At 40.6% G+C, this 22,460-nt stretch overlaps 1 protein-coding gene across 3 annotated transcripts; it reads right to left on the bottom strand.

The window, feature by feature from the left end:
* Nucleotides 1-543: 543 nt before the first annotated feature.
* Nucleotides 544-22,368, bottom strand: UROS (uroporphyrinogen III synthase). 3 transcript variants are annotated; one of them, XM_086616589.1, is made up of 10 exons: nt 22,351-22,368; nt 15,832-15,921; nt 14,971-15,054; nt 14,188-14,284; nt 12,366-12,440; nt 10,695-10,769; nt 5,163-5,246; nt 4,545-4,630; nt 2,468-2,566; nt 544-1,533 (listed from the first exon to the last, which is right to left on the bottom strand). In XM_086616589.1, the coding sequence occupies exons 2-10, from the start codon at nt 15,892-15,894 to the stop codon at nt 1,387-1,389; spliced, it is 810 nt and encodes a 269-aa protein (XP_086472715.1). In that variant the 5' UTR covers nt 15,895-15,921; nt 22,351-22,368; the 3' UTR covers nt 544-1,386. The 3 variants fall into 3 exon arrangements, with proteins under 3 accessions (XP_086472715.1, XP_086472714.1, XP_086472716.1); XM_086616588.1 differs by lacking the exon at nt 22,351-22,368 and adding an exon at nt 22,173-22,240; XM_086616590.1 differs by lacking the exons at nt 10,695-10,769; nt 22,351-22,368 and adding an exon at nt 22,173-22,240.
* Between the last annotated feature and the right edge of the window lie 92 nt (nt 22,369-22,460).

The following is a 22,460-nucleotide window of genomic DNA, read 5'->3' as shown; positions in this document are numbered from 1 at the left end:
TTGGTGAGACCTACAACTAGGTGTAACTTACACTACACAATATAGCAAATTCTTTTGCTAGTGTATTTTTGAATGAAGCGTTGAACAGCACTGCACGTTGTAACGACACTGCCCAACACCAGCTTCACTGCAATCGTCCCCCAGTTGCTGCGTGATCATTCTCTTCCTTCTCTCCTTGGGGCATGTCTACACTGTCCTGTAGCTACACCCAGTTACCACAGTGATTCCAGTGTCCTCCAGGATGCTGCTCTTTAATGGTGAAGTATTCCTCCCACTGCTCAACATTCTCTTCCAGCCATTGGAATACTGCTGCGATTCTGTTTCACCTCAAGAAATCTAACTGCTTTGTAAAGCGAAACAGTCATCTCGTTGTGCCCAGTCTGGCTGATGGATCCACACACACAATTTGAAGTGACTCCGGTTTGTAGTAACGTAATGGGGTTCAGATGAACTCTTACTCAAGGTACAGAGCGTCCTGTCTAACTGGGAATTCGGGTCATGTACTCAGAATTAAGCTCTTAGAAACTTACAGCAACCGAGAACTTCTCTGCTATTTAATGAAACTAACAACATGAATGACTTCCAGGAGGATCAGAATTGAGCACATTATGATTTAAATTTTCTATGAATTCCTTGGCATTAGCGAAGGTAGCATTTGTGCGAAATCGGATTACTTTTTCTCCTTCCTCAGATAAACAATTACATAAACCACCTCCCAAACAGACAACACGGTTATAAACAATGATAAGCCAGTTTATTTCTCTGTTAATAAATCCTCCTTCTGTACAGCAACAGGAACCAAAACCTAATTTTTTAAACCCCTGTACTGCAAGGATATGTAGTGGGAATAACTGACCTGCTATTAGCTCTACAGTGCAACTTCACTGCAAGGACTGTCCTATTCCATTGAGAATCTACAATCACTGTTTTCATACAAATATTTGAAAAGCAGAACAACAAACGAGCAAACTTTACAACAGAAAAGACTTCCTTCTAAGTATGCTTTTCTTTTACAAAAGAAAAAGATGTGCACGTAAAGCTGACTGTTCAGAGAAATAAAGTGTTTACCTGGTGTGCTAGGAGCTACCTGAGGTGATATATTGAGCTTATTTCAGTGTACAGATTACCCTCCCACAACTAGTTTTCAAGGAATACCCACATAAAGTATTTACACTGCACACATGAGAAAAGAGGAAGAGCTACAAGCCTTAAAATATGCCAGACAAATTCTTGAGTTTTTTAGCTATTTAGATGCAAGCTTCTCCCACCGAGTCCTGACAAGGACAGTGTTGCATATTCCTGAAAAATACATTTTTTGCAGGATAACAGGTCTGCAAAATGGAAAACCCTACAGCACCGTGTTCACCTTCAAAGCAGGCCGTGCTCTCACTTGGATAAACAGCAGTTCTGCAGGGGCAGTGCTTTTTGGATCCCAGCGGCGAGGTCCTGGGGCGTCGGACTCTCTGCAGTACAGCTCACTGGGATTCCTGCTGCTTCCATGGCTTCTGCAGTTGTTGGGCCGATGGCAGCAAACTGAAATGAGGTCGTTGACAGTTACAATAGCCCAGGCAGGTGTGGTATCAGCTCCAAACTGTTTACTTAGGGACACATCCTCTCTTGTCAGTGTCTCAACATGCATGGCTGAGCTCACAGAACTGTACTAACCCTTTCGGGTTGAAGATTTTCAGTATTAAAAACCACCTATCAATTGAGCTACTTAGAAATTACTTAGGAAAGATGATTACTTATCTCACCCTTACAAACACTGAAAGCTCTTAGTCCCACAAAACAGGAACAGTGAGAGGAATGTTCATGTGCCTCGGCCTGTAACTGCTGATTCAAGCAAGAACTACTCTCACCTTCACAGTACTATCAGAAAATAAAGCCTGTACCCCGTGGAGACTGGGCAAGGTACCCGGGGACGAATTCTAGGTGAAAACAATTCCTTTTTTTAAAAAAAAAGTTCTCAAGTGTATAATAGGATATTGCGTCAATACGAAAGCAGCACGAGGAGAGGCGATGAGGAATGCCGTGTGCACAGCTTGACAGTCATTTATAATTCTTCTACGGTTGGGCTGAACACACATAAACAAGGGCAGCTCTATTACCAGCCATCTTGGATTGCTGAAGTGTTGCACACTTGCTTATGAGAGTGACACTGGCCTTCTAGAGTGCCTTACTTCCCTCCCAGGCTGGAAATCAGACTGGTTTTTCACCAACAAACCTATAACGTACATGATCAATAACTTGCCAGTACCGGCTTTAAGTAATTTCTTTTTAGTCCAATTCAAGGAACAAATTATAAACCTTAACATTTGTATTTGCTACAACCTGATTTTTCAGAGAAACAAACACAAACAAAAGAGAAAATAAAGGTTTGTGATGGGTGTAACAGCTTCCCTATCCCTCCCTCACCCACCCCAAACTTACTCGCTGTTGTATTTCACCATTTTTAAAGAAAAGGTACCTTGACGTGGTTGATAAAATCTCCCACAAGCTTCTGAATGTGCTGCAGGCAAAATTTGACACCAGATGGACTGAAGAACACGATGCTTGCTGGAATTCCCTGAGAAAAAGTAACCACAGGTTGGCACAGATTACTTGCTATTCCAGCGGCGTATCAGTACACTTTCACAGAGATCCCTTCAACTGCCTCTAGATGGACGTGAAGTGTTTTTTATGGATGAGAAACAGCAGTGAAGCCAACAAAAAGGGTTTCCTGTGGGGCAGACAGTCTGCCAAACCCCTGTGCTACCACAGAATGCTGAAATTCAGGTGTGACTTCCACCAAATACTTTGTCACACCAGCACGTGGTGATAAATGTACTGAAAGGATTCTGGAGCCGTACTCGTTTTCCTGTTCAGCGAGAAAACTCAGCAAGTTATCTCCCTAAATCCATTCCCATCTATCTCAATTCTGCACATATTTGTTTCCCAGTTCATGTGGTTTACCCTATGTTCAGCCTGCCCTGAGATGCTCTGGCAAATATAAAGTGTTGCCTTAAAACTGCAGAGCCCTGGAAAGGCTTTTTCTCTCCGTGAACAAGCCTGCCTTAAGCTAGCAGCAGAAACCTTCTGTAGCCAAAAGAAAACTCTGGAAAATCCTGTCTGGAGTGAAGGTCTCAAGCTCTTGCGCAGCAGACCCAAAGCACACGCCTCCTTTATGGTGATTTTCTGTCTGACCAGCACGATACACCCGTTCCACTCCAACTGCATCTGTTGTTTTACAGCCTCGGCTCAGGGAGGCCAGGACGGTGCTGCTCGTTGTCTCACAAAGTGCTCAACACTTGGTGTTTATGTCAGCTCTCCAGGCACTAATACACCACCTCAGTATCACCAGTGAAGAACAACTGAAAAGCGCAAGGGAAACACGTTTTAACAGCTTTGCACTGAAACCAACATCTCAATGGAGCAAGCAAGGAGTTCCACAAAAGAGTGCAGAAAGGTACAAAACGCGTGGGTGCTACTGACTCACATTTATAACTGCCACAAACTAAATACTGAGGGGTTCAGAACTGCAATACCCACCTAGAACACCAGGATCGTGCAATAGATCAGTTAGACAGCCCCTGCCATAACCTTTTAGGACCTCTTGAAAAAGAACTTGAAAATCAGAATGTGATTTAACGTGACATTAATGCACAGAATTTAGAAAAAAGGTGCAACATGCTCAAGCAAGCTCAGTTTCTGTAAGAAGGAAAAGCTGCATTTTGAATAAAATTAATCCTAGATACCATGTAAGCTCCTACAAATGGGAAATTCAGAAAGTCGATCTTGAAAAAATAAAAGCAATTATTAACACCTTCAAATCTTTTACTATGCACTGATCCTTGCTTAATGACATTTACTAGATGGTTTTAAAAAGAGAAAAACACTAATAACAATTCCAGCAAACAGAATCATAGAATGGCATAGGCTGAAAGGGACCTTAGAGATCATCTAATACATATCTCAATACATTCATCAACAGCATGTCACGTGGAATTCTAACACTTACAATAAGATCATTAATAAATTCATAAATTGGATAATCGGAGAAGGAACACTGAAACTATGCAGGGCAGATTACTACCAGATTCTGATTCGTAATGTGTGGCAAAGATGTCCAGTGATATTTCAATTACACTAATAAAAATTACTAATAAAGCTGTTCAGTAAATATCTGCGCTAAATGTAATTTCTGACACAGTATTACTTAAAAAGCAGTCTTGGAATAAACAGAATATTTCATTTCTAGCTGCAGTTATTTCCCAGCAATTCTCAAACATACATATATTTTGTAAGTAAGTTAGACAAAATGTGAAAGGTTTTGTTTTCTTCTTTCAGGCTCATTTACAATTGCCATAACAAACAACTGAGGGACTCACGCTGTCTGTCTGAAACTTTTGCCAAAGGATCTTCTTGGTAACCAACAGGGAAAGCAAACCAGAAGCCTGTGCAGGATATTCTGATATCACCACAAGCATCATTTACAGTCAAATAAACGGAATATATTCTACTAGGTATCATCATATACCTCAAAAATTCTCAAACTACATCAGTACCTGTTGGGAGAAATAACTGGTCAATGATTCTTGCAGGTCGGTGTGTTGGGTTGTTTGATAAACAGTGAGGCCTTCCAGAGGTATACCTGGAATCAGAATATACATTCATAATTAAACAGGGCTTCATTAATTTCTATTATTTCAATAAAGCACTCTCAACATCCTAATTGCACTTAAGTGTACTATTTTAGGCTAAAAAAAGTAAAAAGAGAAAAGGTCTTTCTAGAGTTGCAAGATCTATTAAAGCACCTGCAACCAGAGGACCTCAAAGCACACTGGCAAACTGGCAAGTCTTGCAACGCTGCTGTGAGTAAGTCACCTTCCATCTCACACAAGTGTGAGTAAGTCACTCTCCATCTCACGCCAGTGTGAGTAAGTCACCTTCCATCTCATGCAAGTGAAGACCAAGGCAAATAACCACCTTGCTCATGCCACACCACAGCTCAGTCCCAGAGCCATGGGCAGTGATCCAAACTCACAGTTTTTACTCCCACTCTCTAACTTGAGCCAATATAATAGCAAATTTCATTTTTACGTATCCAAATTTGGGTCACGAGCTTTAGATGCAACTTTTCTCATAACTGACTAATTCAAATGAGGCTCCAAGGGAAGGCCAACCTTTTTCTCCAAGTACTGTAGGAAGCACTTCTCTTTTCAGGGCTCCGCAAGGAAAAAGAAGAGCTGAGGAATTCGGTTTCTCTCCTGTAAGCACATAAACAAGAACTGTAATTAACTTATGTTTTTAATAAAGAGTAAAGATGACATGATTAATACATTTTAAAGGTATTAAAAAATACATGCTTCATCACAGCCACAGCCCTCAGAGGACTGAAAACATCTGCAGTGCAACCGCATCCACAATTCAGAGGACAGCAGCTACTTAGCATGTAAATTAAAAAATATTCCATAACTATAATACGAATACATCGGCTAAAAAGATCTTGCGAAAGATAAACTGCATTTCTATTCCCCTTGCCTTCCTACAAAGGAAAACAAGCACTGTGCAAGTGATCTCCTCCTCAGAAACACAACCTTCCTCAATTTTTGGATTTCGAGTCTCAGTCCCACTCAATACATGACAGCGTTCTCATTATAAAAGAATGTTCAGGCAGGCAAAGCAGAGGACAGAAATACTTCGCTGAAAAGTTTCAATCTCTCTGAAACTTTATTTTCTTACTTCCCCAAGGAGAAACTATTCTATTTCCACTGCTGGGGTGGAAGTGGATATCCTCAGTTGCTCTGATCCTTGAAAATGGAAGTGACGTCCAACTTCAATCACCGTTACGCTGCCGACACGTGAAAGCCCCGTGGTGATTTTGGAAGGACCTTTCTGATACATGGCTGTTTACAACTCACCTCCTGCAGGACATGACACACCTGGAATGCACTTTCCATAGGTATTGTGTGTTTCCAATACGTTATCAGAGGAGTAAACAAATTCTGCTTGTAAAATACCACCAGGTAACAGTATTCCTGTCACCATCTCTCGGGTTACACCTCCTCCACCCACACTGCCACCCCGTCCCCGTGCACTGTGTAAGCCCAGAGCAAGGGACGTGCACAACACACCGACACAACTCGTCACACTGTGAACACATGCAGATGGCCCAGAGGAAGGAAACACCACTGGCTCCATGAGATTCTCAAAAATTTGCTGGGTTTAGGGCTCAAACTAATTATTATGGAATTTTATCTAATAAAAGTGAATATTGACACTTTGCAAGCGATAAAGAGTATTTTAAGTGAGGAAGAATTCAATTTTTTGATAGGAATTTAACAGCAGACTGTTTTCACACAGTTTGCCTTTTCTATAAATAACAAATACAGAGAAAATTTCAAGATTAAATTCTACACAGCTGCACGCAACTTTGCACTCATCTTTCAAAATAAACAGGCGTTCCTCAACATGTTATTTTATTACTAATTCAGATACGTTAATACACATGTTTAAGAGACGACGACTAGAAAAACAAATGGTTTTTTGAAGTGTTGGAAGTAGATTCTTGGTTTATAACAGTAAGCATCAGAGATGCTTCAGGGGAAAAAAAAAGAAAAAGGACAGCACAGTAAAAATCAAATGGAAAGACCCTAGCAGGAGTCAACAGAGATGTATTCAACAGTCTTAAATGCACACTGAAGTTTCATTAGAAACCATAGATAGGCTTGTAGGAAATTACAGGAAGGAAGAATGAACTTGGGACAGAACGTAAAAGAGATTTTAAAATAATACAATAAAATCTAAACATTTCAGCATTAATCCTCCTACAACTCATGTCAGTTAAGTGAAATGTCAATGTGGTATCTGTAAAGAAATACTAATTCTTTTTGACTTGTGTTTACAAAGCATAGAAAAATTCCTTACTAGGCCTGAGCAATACAACAAGCACTGGCCCTAATAGTATCTCCTACTTCTGTAGCCAACACAAATGTTACACTGGAATAAAACTAAAAAATATTTGCCTTGAAAAGACCCTAAAGTTAGCTAGCTAGTTAAGCAGTAAATTCCTTTATTTTCCCAATCACTTTAAGTTGAAGTGGGTACCGAAGCACAAAAGGTGAGTAACAAAACAAATATCATTGCTTCAGACTTTATTTTCAACCTGACAATAAATTCTAATGATATAAAAAACATAAAGCCGTTCTTTTTATTTACTGATCACTTTATGCATAGCCAGAAATAAATATATACATAATAGGGAACATGATGTAATTTAACCTGTGCTTCAGAGGTTGTTACGAACCACTTGATAAACTGAGAGCACACAAATATGCACAATCCAATAAATCACTGAGTGTGATTGTATTTATCAACAAGAAGCAGCCTCTAGTGACTGAAATTCAGTGCTCGGTTATCAAACCTGAAGGATATTCAAAGGCAGGCGTTTTTGCAAGGATAATGGAAGTGCTGCAGCACTGTGTTAATTTAAACAGAATTTAAATTTCGAACCACCCAAGCAGAGGTTGCGATGCAGTAACTGTGCCAGTCACAGGCTGATCTTTGAGGAATTTTTCCTCCCCTGGTATTAAAAGTACTGTTTTCTTTAGCCCTGATCCTAGTTTTTTATATAACAGAAGAGACAGGTGTTTTTCACATCTTCCTTCTCAAAAAAAAAAAATCTTTCTGCAAACTGGCAAATATTAATGCATTACTGAAACTGTATTTCCTAGCACTAAAAAAAAATCAGCTAACACCTGTCTTAGTTTTAAAATATCTGTTGAAGAGTAGATATGGGTTATTCTTCACTGATGGCACTTTGGGGTTGAAAATTTCATTTTTAATTTTCAGAATTTATTATTTAATCTTGTGATGACAACTATCATTTTTATAATGAAATACTCCATACAGTTAAAATAATTTATTTGCCAATGAATTACAGAGCGCTCTGCAAATAAAACCCAACACTTGCCAGCTCAAATAAATTTCTCTTTTACCTGTAAATCTCTGCTACTACGCGGACTTTGCTAATCAACACTCCCTTTCATATCCAATGTTACGCCTAACAGCCGAAAAATAACGCGGCAGGGTTCTCGACATCACGTCCACCACTGAAGCACCCAGCACCTTAGTCAGCAAGTTCAGCAGGTGTGGTCAGCAGTCGGGCTTTTAAACCAGCAGATACAAAAATTCAACCAACACCGAGAATAACTGCACGGATTGGCACTTGTTTCTCTGACTCGACTATTTACCTCGGCTGGGCAAGTAATGTGACTTCTCAAAGCCTTGGTCATTCGGTGTTCAATTAGTGGACACTGCAGGAGCCTCCAGATGAAGGTTTCTGTTTCCCTTTTTAAATTTGGGGCAGAAAGTCCTCCAGCTGTGCTGGGTTTGCATGGCCAGGTTTTGGTAGCGGGGGGCTACAGGGGTGGCTTCTATGAGAAGCTGCTAGAAGCTTCTCCTGTGTCTGACAGAGCCCATGGCAGCCAGCTCCAGGACATACCCACCACTGGCCAAGGCTGAGCCCATCAGCAATGGTGGCAGTGCCTCTGGGATGGCATAGCTAAGAAAGGGAAAAAAATTGCTGTGAAAAACCAGCAGCGGAGAGAGGAGTGAGATGCGAGAGCAACAACTCTGCAAACACCCAGGTCAGTGAAGAATGAGGGCAAGGAGTTGCTCCAGGTGCTGGAGGAGAGGTTCTCCCGCACCCCGTGGTGAAGACCATGTGAGGAAGGCTGTCCCCCTGCATGCCATGGAGGTTAATGATGGAGCAGAGATCCACCTGCAGCCCATGGAGGACCCCAGGCCACAGGAGGCGGGTGCCTGAAGGAGGCTGTGACCCTGTGGGAAGCCTGCACTGGAGCAGGCTCCTGGCAGGACCTGGGGAGAGAGGAGCCCACGCTGGAGCAGGCTGGCTGGCAGGACTTGTGACCTTGCAGAGGACCTGTGCTGGAGCAGTCTGCTCCTGAAGGGCTGCACACTGTGGGAGGGACCCACGCAGGAGCAGTTGGTGAAGAACTGCAGCCTGTGGGAAGGACTCACGTTGGAGAAGTTCATGGAGGACTGTCTCCTGTGGGAGAGACCCCACAATGAACCAGGGGAAGAGCGTGAGGAGTCCTCCTCCTGAGGAGGATGGAGCAGCAGAGACAATGTGTGACAAACTGACCATAACTCCCATTCCCCGTCCCCCTGCGCTGCTGGGAGGAGGAGGTAGAGAAATGGGGAGTGAAGTCGAGCCCGGGAAGAAGGGAGGGGTGGGAGGAAAGTGGTTTTTTTAAGATTTGGTTTTATTGCTCATTATCCTACTCCGATTTGATTGGTAACAAATTAACTAATTTCCCCAAATCGAGTCTGTTTTGCCCATGACGGCAACTGAACGATCTCTCCCTGTCCTTGTCTCCACTCATGAGCCTTTCCTTATGTTTTTTTCCCCCCTGTCCAGTTGAGGAGGGCAGTGGTAGAGGGGTTTTGGTGGGCACCTGGTGTCCAGCCAGGGTCAACCCTCATCAGCGAAGGACGTACCTTTCTACCCTCTCGTCTCACTACAAGGCTCTGCCATAGAGCTCCCCGCTGCCTCAAGAGAGGGGACCTACCCCAGGTCATACAAAAAGAACCAAGAAGGACAGGTTGCTGCTGAGATACTGAACCTCAGGTGTGACCTTCATCTGGGACAAAGATTATTTTAGCTGTGAGTTTCAGAGAGCTTGGGGACTAGTTCTGCTGATTTCCTTTCGTAACTCTTCCTCCCAGCCAACACTCAAGACAGACGATTTGAAGGCAGCGTGTACCTCAGACACGGATCCCCTGGAACACCATCACGTGTATCAGAAGCTCTGAGGTCAAACTCACTGCACTGGTAGCTCCTGCTTATGATAGTCTTCACCCAAGCTCTGTAACACAGGCTGTACAAAAACACAGCCTCTTTTTTCACAGCTTGTACTGACCCATCTACTCAAAAAATAATCACCTCCTAAACCTAAAAGTATTCCTTACTACTACTGGAAATTTTATCGTATTATTGTAGAAAAGAAAGGAGGAAGTAGACTAACTAAACCTTTAAAATTACCCAACAATCTGGTATCATGTTTAGAAGCAGAAAATAGATCAGCATTACAGCTTTAACCGTAACAAAATGGTTAAACAAAACATAAGCCATCGTTTTAACTGACTCTTTCTGCAACTTCAAAACCACTCTCCTTTGGTACTGAAAAACAGATTCCTCTGAAACCACGTGTCCATTCTGAGGAAAGAAATTCCCCTTATCTACTCTGAACCACGGCATGGTGGAAAACGCCCAGCATCAACCAGTTTGAAGCAAGAAAAGTCAGGTCATCCGAAGCTCACAGAGAACCAGCACACGGACAGTCACAATCACTGAGATCTCACGATTAAGCAGCAATTTCCAGCCATTACAGCTCTGACCTTTCAGTAAAAAACCACTTTGTCTACTGGGTGACACAGTATTATTAATCAATTACAGAGTCTAAGATTTCAGGTATATTGGTATTATGTACAAGTGTTTAAAAGTATTTTTATCATCTTTTAGAGATATCATCCACGTTCCCAGAAGTTGAATTCACAGGTTCTATGTACAAGAGATACAAGCGTATGTACCTCTGCTTCAGTGTACACTCAATTTCATTTATAGGAAATTCTGAAACAAAGGTCCATTAGGTACATTAGCTTCATTTAAGTGGAAGATTTTAGATACTCACTTGAGCAAATATATTCAGCTAATTTTTCAGCATTTCCACACTTTTCTCCTTGTGGAGCAAGGCCAATTTCTTCCACTGTAACCAAAAGTAGCAAAGACAGACACTGAAATCCGTGAGGACAATTCAGATTTACTATCACAGAAACGCAGGTTGAAAGGAAGAAATAACTTTGTCCAAGCACACAAATACTTAGAATCATAGAATCACAGAATGGTTTGGGTTGGAAGGGACCTCAAAGACCATCCAGTTCCAACCCCCCTGTCATGGGCAGGGACACCTTCCACTACACCAGGTTGCTCACAGCCCCATCCAACCTGGCCTTGAACACTTCCAGGGATGGGGCATCTACAACTTCTCTGGGCAACCTGTGCCAGTGCCTCACCACCCTCAGAGCGAAGAATTTCTTCCTTAGATCTCATCTAAATCTGCCCTCTTTCAGTTTAAAGCCATTGCCCCTTGTCCTCTCACTACATGCCCTTGTAAAAAGTCCCTCTCCAGCTTTCCTGTAGCCCTCTTTAAGTACCGGAAAGCTGCAAAATTAGAGCACATGAATTAGTAACATGCTATGAAAAATTCAATTTTGGCTCTAGAAAGACATACAGGAAAAAAGTATGAAAGAATAATTCTGAGGATAGCTAAGCTGTTTTGGAGAGCTTGTAAACTCTCATAGCTGAAGCGGTGAAACAGAAAGCACTGCCTGACCATGCTCAATGGGCTGCAATTCCTGGCGTGGTCTGGTGGCAGCTAGCTTGCCAATGAACGTAGGCTGAAATGGTCTTGGAAAATCCAGGAGCACAACATTCCTTTTTTTTAAGCCAGTAAGTAGGGACAAGATGAATCCCTGAGAAGTTAGCTAATTTGGGACTTGATTGATTCAAGATGCTTGTTAGGTGTCACTGATTGGTGATCAGGTGTTGTTACCAGTCTGCCTTAAAAAATACACTTTTTAATAGAGGTAGCCAGTACTTATCCAAATTATTTTTGGACTAGAAGCATAAAAACATGGTGACATTTAAAATTCCCAAATGCTAGTCTTTTTGTAATATTTCCTGTGTGATTCAGTGGAAGCTAAAGCTACAATGCAATTTTACAACAATAAAGGTTTTCACCAACTAAAATCCACGTGGCATTTTTGCTACGCAGACAAAATATGTTATTGCATCAGATCAAAACCTGTGTCAAGACAAATAAAGCACTGACTCACTGAAGTCAACGGGATGTATCCCGCCGACTCCTGCTTGGCAAACACCTCCCAGGAACACGGAGGGAACGAAGGGTCAGTGCGTCACACTTTGCACCATCTCAGACAACCATGCTGTAACCCCCTTCACCCATTTCCATTTCCAAAGTGGATGAAAGAAACCACATGCAAATTAAGAACAAAGGGTTTTTTTTTCTTTTTTGACCAAGTTTTTAAAGTAGTTACTATCACATCACAATTAAAGTAATGAAAAACCAGAAACTAGATCTTTAGATGAAGTAAGCACGTATAGTTCTAATGTATATACCATTATTCTGTTATATATATATTATGCTATTTTTTCAAAAGTATCCATCTATAAAACTTACCTGTATTTTTTTCTAAGCACCCCTGAACAGCAGCTAATATTCCAAAACTTGTACTTAAAAGACAGATTTATCTAAGATTTCTTTTTTTAAACCCCAGCTTACCTAGAGAAGCTGTTGCTTTTCCTACCACGTATGCTGGTTTGGTATTCCATCTTTGTTGAAGAGATTTCGACCAGGCTGAAAAATATTAAATTAAATTGAAGCGTGTGGCAACAAAATGTGAATGCTAAATGAGTATTTGGACTTCTGTTCAATCTACAAATACAGCAAAATAATAATAGCTAATAGTCTACTACATATTTCAGCAAATCTGGATGCGCAAAATGAATTTTTAATGTATTTTTCTCATTGTGTAAATAGCAGTCTACAACATGTTTTTAAAAGCCCAATCTGAGTAAACAGTTCTTGGCTGCTTTTGTTAAGTACAATTTTTAATGCACACTTGCCCTATGCCAGATCACATGCAACTTGCAATGTTCATTTGTATTTTGGCATTAAGAACTTGGAAAAAAGCATAAAAACTCGTAGGTAAAAACAGCACATATTTCAAAGGGAGATTTACATGTAAAAACTGGTGGTTTAAAATTAAAAGCTCAGGCAAAAACCAAATATAATCTATGACAACAAATAAAAGGGTAAAAATCTACAGCCATGCCCTACAGTACTGTAGAAAGCAACTCTTTCTTATACAAGAAAAATACAGAAACTGATTATATTTTTAGCATACGCCAAAAATAAGTTACCAGCTCAGAAATAAAATATATCAGAGACCAAAATAAAATTACTATGAAATAGTTTTCCTCCTTCAGGCAGTAAGTATGTTACAGATTACACTTCTTGAATCCAGCTACCTGATCTCTAAGCCTGAAATCCCAATGAGTCAAAAACAGACACGCCAAGTCTCTTTCTATCTTGTCTTAGAACAGTACAGCATAGGACACTGAGTTCCTTTCTAGTATTCTTAAAAAAAAAAAAGAAAGAGAAACTACAAAATCAGTAAAAAAAGGTCAGAGGAAACTATTCTAAAGAAGGAAAAAGGTAAGGATCAATTAGCTTTGAAAGGAATCTAAACAGAAACTAAAGATTCATATTATTAATTAAAATATGTATTTCAGCAGCTCCCAAAAGTCCTAAATGAGATTAGGAATGAACTCTAAAGAGATTACATTTGGGCAAAAATCCTAAATATAGCCCTCTGCTGTTGAAAATGCTAAAATAAGCCAACAGTCTCATTTTATTTACTGCTTACTCAAGAGTGTAACCTCTAATCAGTACAACTACAGCCCAAAGATGGAGCAGCTAAAGCAATAAAACAATTTCAACGTACATAAATAAGTACAGAGATTCAAAGCCAGAAGTTATCACTTAGTGTAAGAATTTAGCAAAGTTTACAAGGATCTGACAGATCCTTGGTATGGTAATTTCTATTTAGCACTCCACAGGATTCTTACTCGCAGCTAATCTTTTAGCTTTTCTGTATCACCATTTCTTCACTGATTTTTATTATGCTAATGCTTAATTCACTTGAGAAATTTCATATGGAAGACAAACTTCTCTTTCTGCAGTGGCCAGTTTCTACAACACGCTCCTCCATTTAAGCTGTTAGCAAGCAAAAGTAGGCACAGCAGCAAAATATTCCTGTTGACAACTCTTTTTAGCATCAGCAAAGACAATCACAACTGAAAAAGCTCACACTAATGAGTAATTAAGCTCTTTTCTTTCATTTCCAACAACAGCCTAAGTGTGGAAAACCCAACCCTAAATCCCTTAAAAGTGATTTAACATAAGGCTTTTCTGAGGCCAAAAGAACTATGAGATAAAGTGTTTTTAAAAAGGCACGTTCCAAACACTCCTGGTGAGTGAAATACACAAACTTCACAAAATACTGAAACAGAAAGATCAAGGAATATAAATATGCACTTACCTTCATTTTTACTATTCTCTTTTAAACATATCTTGATGGCTTCTAATGCTCTTGGACTGGTAAAAACTAGGCCCCCATAACGTTCTGGATGAGAGAGCTACTTATAAACAGTAAATTTAAGAAGCCAAGTAAAAAAAAATTAGTAAATAAATTTAAAAATTAAGTCGATAGATTAGCTTCAATAAATGTCTGAAACAGAAATGGGCAATTATTTTATTACTATCAATAGAGTGTTTATAACAAAATTTGCACAGATGATATTAATTCTGAGAATCCGTAGGAATGGACAAGGATTCCTGTCACTGAAACGAGCTGGAAGGATTGTCAGGGAACCTCCCTCGGAAAATCTTTCCAACATTTTAAAATTAAATAAATACATTGATGAAAGGGCAGAAAGGGAACTCCAACTATGCAGTTATATTGCATGTAACTAGAAGACGCAGCACCCAATTTCAGTGCAGCGTAAGGGTGAGCCTCAGGTAACCTTCAGTTGTCACTACAGTCTTCTTATTTTATGCTGTGACAAAATGCCTCAATACCTGCCACTATCTATGGTCCATCAGCCTAAATGTCAATTCTGTCTGACCAACAACTCTTCAGAAATATGGGAAACATATTTATGTTGTATACAATACTGTATTGTGTTGTATGCAGCTGTGTTTGTGGAAACACAAAAAGAGGTACCACAAAGGGCATTATTAAATCAAGATAAGGCACGGCATCCTGACAACCATGGCCTAAATTCTGTTGAAAATAAGACAACTGAAAGAATTTAACACTTACCTTTTCAAATAAGCTTTCAAGAGATACGAATTCAAATGACAAAACTGGAATTAGAGTTGCTTCAAATCCGTATAATCCGAATTCCTACCAAAAAAAAGGTTGGAAATTATTGACTTAAGTCAGCAGAAACAATCACCTGGTCGGGCAAATATTCTTGTACATCTCTGTAATTCTTTAAAGTCAATAAACTGCTCTTATGAGTAAGACCTACTCACACGACTAAAGGAAACAGCAGAAAGGACCACAGCAACATGCAACCTCTTTTTTTACGTTAGATTCCCAGTAAGACTACTAGCATTTTTTGTAATCTTAATTCTATCCATAGGAACATAATCAATATTAATTAATTAAAATGAAATTGTTCTAATATCAGCACTTTGTTGAGAACTTTAATGGTGAATTCAGAATGAATGCCCCATAGCTAAAATAATTTTTTCAGTAACAGCAAATTTTCCAGCATACTTTTTTCTTTGCATAATTTCAGATATGCACTCCTAATTTTGATTATTTTTCTTAGAAAATAGCAGAATTTCAGACATGCACTCCTAATGTTATTTTTCTTAGAAAATATCTGAATTTCAGACATGCACTCCTAATGTTATTTTTCTTAGAAAATATCTGAATTTCAGACATGTACTCCTAACGTTGATTACTTTTCTAAGAAAATACCAGCATTTCAGACATGCACTCCGAACGTTGATTATTTTTCTCAGAAAATAGCAGAATTTCAGACATACACTCCTAATGTTGATTAAGCACCTTTTTCACTTGAAACCATTAAATTCATCTAACTTGCTGAACGCATGATACTATTATTTAATAATGAAGCAACACAATTGTTTACTTTTAAAGTTTACTCACGGTAACATACGGATCTGGTCCTGATTCCTTGTCTTTGGGATCCTTCAGCAACAGAACCTTCATTGTTTACCAAGTAACTGCAAAAGAACTCTGAAATACAATGAAGCAATTTATCTAAATTAGATCTAGAGGACTTTCTATGAACAGTGACTGTAATAGCTCAGCTTCAAAGAAACTGGGTTGCTACCAGTTGCACCGCTCTCTATGCAATGAGTAAGCAGTCAACGTACACTCTCTGGGCACCAACACCCGCCCTGATAAGACCAACAAACAACATGCTGTCTTTAGATAATACTGCTTAGGAAGAAACAATAACGAAAGTCATCAAGGAGAATAGATTTTAGATAATATTTTGTAGAAGAAGTTACAACCTCTACAACGCAGTCACGTTCAGCAACATCATAAGCTCCTGTCTATAAAACCTTATTCCAGTCTATTCATTTCCATGCTGGTTTCCACCCTATGCTCATCACAATGAATATGCAAGGACCTGTATCAAGTGACTTCATTTTATGCATTTGGGGGCTGATCCTTTTCATGGGGGAAAACGTGCAGGACAGTGTTTCAAAATTTTTATAAAAACACAAACATACGTATGTATGTATGTACACACATTTATACATCTGAATATAATAAATAATATTGTAGATGCCCCATCCCTGGAATTGTTCAAGGCCAGGTTGGATGAGGCTTTGAGTAACCTGGTGTAGTGGAGGGTGTCCCTGCCCATGGCAGGGGGGTTGGAACTGGATGATCTTTGAGGTCCCTTCCAACCCAAACCATTCTGTGATTCTATGATTCTATATTCATATACCTTCTTTGATATATCTATAGCAAATGAAGCAAGACTGAAAAAATATATTCTGCCGTTAAAATGGAAGATGATAGTCCTCAGTTCCTTAAAAGCTGACTTTGATGATGAATTCAAAGCCTGTTACAACACATAGCAAATATATCAAGCATCAAAGTAAACGATTGCCATAATACAAACAAAAAGAAATCCATTTTCTAACTATACATTCACCTTAATTATCTGTGTTATTTTCCTGACAGATTACACCCCAGCAAATTCTCTTTAATAATTATGAATATTCAAATGTACAGAACATGTGAAATTGTATTCATTTGCATGACATGCATTGAAATCCTCGAAACTTCAACAAAGACAAAAAAAAACTGTTCAGATAAAAATGAAAAGAGAAAAGGCAGTTTTAGACAAGAGTAGACAAAACAGGATCTGGTACCAGTAGCCAGAGCTCCATGTCACACATTCATCTGGAGCCAGAAGCACTGCAAAATGCAGGTGGTGAAGTGACCCAGAGCACCAGCCCCAGGAGCTCCATATCCACTGTGACACTGTGTGAATTTTGTGGATTTTAAACTTCATTTTTCAATATACATTTTAAATTGTGGTGTCATAATCCGGGTGCTTGATTCTGAACATCTTACCATTAGACATGGAAGTGCTCATTTCCACAAGACTTCCAACACTCAAAATTGACACAACAGGAACTAGGAGGGCTGTGCAGTTCTAAAAGGCCAGTGAAGTCAAAGGGAATGACTAAAAACACATGTATAAGAAGAAAGAAGGACTTTCTCAAGGGCCATATTCTCAAAAATTCTAATTCTTGCTGATTTTAAACTAGACCAAACACCAAAATAGATCCCATCCATGGCTTTCAAGAGTTACTCTCAAATACTCTTGAGTATCCACTTGCTAGGACCTTGAAGGAGGTAGGGCTAAGTTAACACTGTAACAATCTTTACTTTAAAAATCCACCATTCTTGTAAAAATCTAGTTTGCACACAGTTCTTCGTAGTACAGATTGTTGTTTTGATACTGAAGTTACCAACAATCTTTACTATTACTCTACCCTCAGTGCTTATGCTCTGTGATACGCTTACATTTCTACTAGCATTTTTAAAGTCTAACAGCACCAAGAAAAATGATGTTAACTCTAACCTACCACACCTTCCTATTTCCAAAATATATCATGTTTAATTTTGGATGAGGCTTTGGGCAACCTGGTGTAGTGGAGGGTGTCCCTGCCCATGGCAGGGGGGTTGGAACTGGATGATCTTTGAGGCCCCTTCCAACCCAAACCATTCTATGGTTCTATGATCACGAAGTTATCAAATCCTAAAAAAGAAGGCCTTCCAAACTGTATAATACATGATAATACTACTTTTTGGAAATAGACATTTCCAAAATTATTGTAATAAAACCCTCAGATGACATGACAGAGTTAATTCAGGTACACCTGGGGAAAGCAGATTTCTAATTAATTGCTTTATAGAAATGAAGGAACTTCCCATCTTATGCCTTATTACTGTGTCAAGTAACAACAAGAAATGGGTAAACATCCATGCGTAACAAGGTGACTTAGGATAATCAAATTAATTATTTTGTTTAGATCCTGCATCCATAATATATACTGAAACCAAGAATAATTACAGAGCCATGAAACATCATCAACTACTGCAAGAGGCAATGACCCAGCTGCGGTCTCCACAAAGAAATCACACAAGCTGTGTTTTGGACTCAGACGTGCTTGTGAAAGAGCAAGACGGCGCAGCCCTGGCGCTCCCAGAAGCCACAGGCTTATTTTCAGTTCTGCCAGAAGGCAGCTTGTTTATCGACCCCAAAAAGGGGCTGTCAGCATCCACCAGAAGACAAGTTTGACTTGGGGAACCTGTAAGTTTGTGCCTTCACGAATAACACGTATATCGATCTGCAACTCCTCTCCAACTGCTTCCGGTTTTACTGCTGATAAAATTAGTCTCTTTTTCCGCAGCCCTAAACTCCTCGGAGTGTTCTGTTCTTTCTGCCTGTGTGGTTCAAACAGGTTCACACACACTTGGCGACTGAAAACTGGTGGAATATCCCCATTTCCAAATGCCAGGTCGTTGCATCCAATGCTACAGGTGCAACCCACCCGAACTCACTTTCTTAGCAAATGTGTCCCATGACCACATCACTGAATCGAGGCAAAATGCCATCTCAACAGGCACTTTTGTGGGGAAAAAACATGCAGAGACTTTTTTATGACTTGCTGCAATGATGCGAGGGTCCCACTGCACTGGGAATGGCAAGAGAAAACCAGTATTTTTAATCATTTACTTGCATCCTTGCAATGTTACTAAGGAGTGCCCTATAAATGACTGAAATACAATTTTCCAAATATCTAATTTTCTGCTAAATACACTCAATAGAAAGCACATAAATAAGACATGAGACATATTTACAATACAAAGATGTATTTTAGATACCTTACATATTTTATCTGTAAATTATATCTTACATATTTAATCAAGACAAGTATGCACAAACTTCTAAACAACCGTAACAAGTTTCTATTTAGAACAACGAATGGACGCAGAGTCCAGCAGTGCTCAGTCTGCATCTGGAAAAGAGAATGAGTATGAATAACCTGAATTAGTTTCCCACTGCCAAGTTTTTGTTTATAGGGCGATGCTGGCCACCCACTTTTGGCTCACTAAACAAGCACTTACTCTGCCTGAGCACCAATAACACCCCTGCAAAGATTGCTCTTCAAACGCTACAAAAATACCACTGAAACTCCATTAGGCTTGCAAACAGCTAATAAGAGGACAACAGACTTTCTTTCTTGTTCACACAGACACAGAGACGAAGACAAACTTGTATTAGTCAGGCTGAGGTTTGGGAACCACCCAGTTAGCTCTGGTAACAAACTACAAGACTGACTGGAGTGTCTGGGGCGTTACATCGAGACTGGAGGCTAAAACCAGCTTGGTGCTATTCCTCTGAGTTCACATTACTTGATTTTAAGTCCATCTTACTTCATTTCGAAGAAGGGTAATTTTAGGTCAATTTGCATATTCAGAATATTATGCTTACAGACACAACTGAAATGCTTCCCATTCACAGCATTCCACAGTAAAATTCAACATCTCTGTACTTTTGATTAAAACATAAAGCTGATTGCAATGTGTATCCCTGCTATTAGTACAGTAAAAATGAGCAATACTCTCTCATATCAAAGAAAACTTTGCAGAATTTTTATATACAACTTTGTACAGAAAGAACATCTCTGTGGGTCACTGAACTTTTGATTTCAAAAGCTGTCCTCAAACTAATTGCAAAGTATTTTTACTACAGACAACAGCTTGTAAAAAGAAATAAATGAGTCCTTTTGTTTCTTGCTGCTAAGTGACACAGAGAGCTGCAAAATATATTAAACTTTTCTAATAATATTCTGGATATAAGCAACTGTACGGGTCACACAATAAGGTTTGATTGCCAAGTGCAAAGGGAATTGTCTGTTCCATCATAAACATAAATGGAGATGAATTATAAGACACTATTGAGATATGATTTTTTAAAAACCTCTAAAAATCCCAGGGCTATGCATTTCTTACCAATATTATTTTACTATGATTAGGTGAGTTTAATAACCAGAGAAGAAGAAAAGCCTACCAGCAAGGCTGCCATGAAGTAGCAAGTAGGTTCAGAAATTCACCAAATTCACATATAATATAATACATATATCATCAAGTAACAACAACAAACAAAGATTTGAAACTAATTCCTGCTATTTGGGCGTCTATGCCACAAAACTCAACAAAACTGGTTCTTTGACACGGCAATCCAGAGGCGCAGCAGAGGACTCAGACCTTCCTACTACATCATGGATTTTTACCAAAAGCAATGTCAATAATTAATGTCATCCTCGACTGATATAGTTTCAAAAATAAAATGGAAAACTGTATATAGATGCAGATTGCAATCCCACAGAGGCAGTTCTACCAATACATCTTTCTCCACACTGTATTCTCTCCCTGTGTACCAGTACTCATATTTTGGCAATGACCTAAGTGCTCCAGAGCAGACATAGCTCTCAAAAAATAATTAAAAAAATAAACACAGACATGTTTGATACTTTAAAGAGACATGCAAATTCTAACCTACTTGGGCTGTATTTATAAAGCCAAAATTACATCCCAGGCCCAGTGCCTTGTGTTTCTTCTGGCTGGCAACAGTGAACGCCTAATCCTCTGCTTCAAAGGACTTCATTAACATCTACTTTTCATTAACTTCATTAAGACATGAAGACTTAAATGGAAAACGGTCAGCAAGAATTAGCACAAACACTAATGGTCATTTCTATACTTTTAGTGCTTAGGATTTTTCAACACATTTTCCTGATCGGTATTTTTTTAAAAAACACATTTACATTGTGCTTACTGTATTCCACCTCATCGCCTTTTCTGTTCGTTTGTCTGGAATATCTCTAACTCGTCTGGGAATTAACTTTTTTAATAAACTGTAAGCATCCGATTGGAGTCCCCAACACAAGAAGGACATGGAGCTGCTGGAGCGGGTCCAGAGGAGGCCATGAAGATGATCCGAGGGCTGGAGCACCTCTGCTATGGAGACAGGCTGAGAGAGTTGGGGCTGTTCAGCCTGGAGAAGAGAAGGCTCCGGGGTGATTTTATTGCAGCCTTCCAGTACCTAAAGGGGAACTACAGAAAAGCTGGAGAGGGGCTTTGGACAAGGGTGTGTAGTGACAGGACAAGGGGTGATGGCTTTAAACTGAAAGAGGGGAGATCTAGATCAGATCTAAGGAAGAAATTTTTTACAGTCATGGTGGTGAGGCACTGGCACAGGTTGCCCAGAGAAGCTGTGGCTGCCCCATCCCTGGAATTGTTCAAGGCCAGGTTGGATGGGGCTTTGAGCAACCTGGTGTAGTGGAAGGTGTCCCTGTCCATAGCAGGGGGGTTGGAACTGGATGATCTTTGAAGTCCCTTCCAACCCGAACCATTCTATGATTCTATGATTCCTTTTTTAACTTGGCTCTCAGTAATGTGACAGTGTCACAGATGCTCAGGACAGATTCCCCGGCCCCAGTTCTGCATTTCAGCCCGTCTGGCTTTTCTTTCTCTACAGCAGCAGAACTGCCCAGTCCCACAGAGACGGGCCACGCACGGAGGTGGCGAGGGCAGCGGGGACATTTCCTGCACGGGACAATTATTTCGCTTCTACAGACGATGCTCCAGCCGGACAGGGAGCTGCAACCATCAACATGCACTACACGTTCGCGTATCGTTTTCACGCGTATTTTGAGTCCGGATGACCTTCCCAGAATATTCTATTTCTTTTAAAGCGGCTGCCATCAGCAGCACAAAGAGGAAATCCCGTTTTGGGATATTTTTTTTTTTAGGAGCGAGGGGAGGCCCGGGACGCGTCTCCCCTCACCCTCTCTCCACATCCCGGTGCCCTCCCCGGGACTCCCGCCCTCGCCCCTCCGCAGTTTCCCACCGCCCCTCCCCGTGCTTCCCCGCGGACGGGCACGACATACCCCAATCGCGCCCGGAGACCTCTGTCGCGCCGCGGCCGCCCACACGCGCAGTCGCGGTGCTGCCTCGCCGCAAGCCCGGACCGCCGCAGCCCGCCCGGCGCCACGCTCTTCTCCCGGCTCCTGCGGAGCGTTCCGACCGCGCAGGAAGCAGCAGGGCCGCCCCCGCCCCAGCGCTCACCTGCGCGCAGGGCGGCCCGGCCGCGCCGGGCGGGCACGGCACCGCGCCCGCCTCCCGTCGCTCCCTCCGCCCCGGCCTTCCGCCTGCGGAGCGCCTGCGCGCTGCGGCAG

Source organism: Tauraco erythrolophus, chromosome 9, assembly GCF_009769465.1.
Source record: "Tauraco erythrolophus isolate bTauEry1 chromosome 9, bTauEry1.pri, whole genome shotgun sequence".
In the NCBI taxonomy this organism is placed as follows: domain Eukaryota; kingdom Metazoa; phylum Chordata; class Aves; order Musophagiformes; family Musophagidae; genus Tauraco; species Tauraco erythrolophus.
Note: the sequence above shows the minus strand (reverse complement) of the source record. Positions and strands in the feature narration are given on the sequence as shown.

Bases quoted from the DNA above. Each gene is read 5' to 3' on its own strand.
- UROS (XM_086616589.1), bottom strand. From the start codon at position 15,894: ATGAAGGTTCTGTTGCTGAAGGATCCCAAAGACAAGGAATCAGGACCA. The intron at 4,631-5,162 runs GTTGGCCTTCCC...TTCTGATTCCAG, and splicing joins TACAGTACTTGGAGAAAAAG to GTATACCTCTGGAAGGCCTC. The intron at 2,567-4,544 runs GTACTGATGTAG...ACTTTTTCTCAG, and splicing joins CCAGTTATTTCTCCCAACAG to GGAATTCCAGCAAGCATCGT.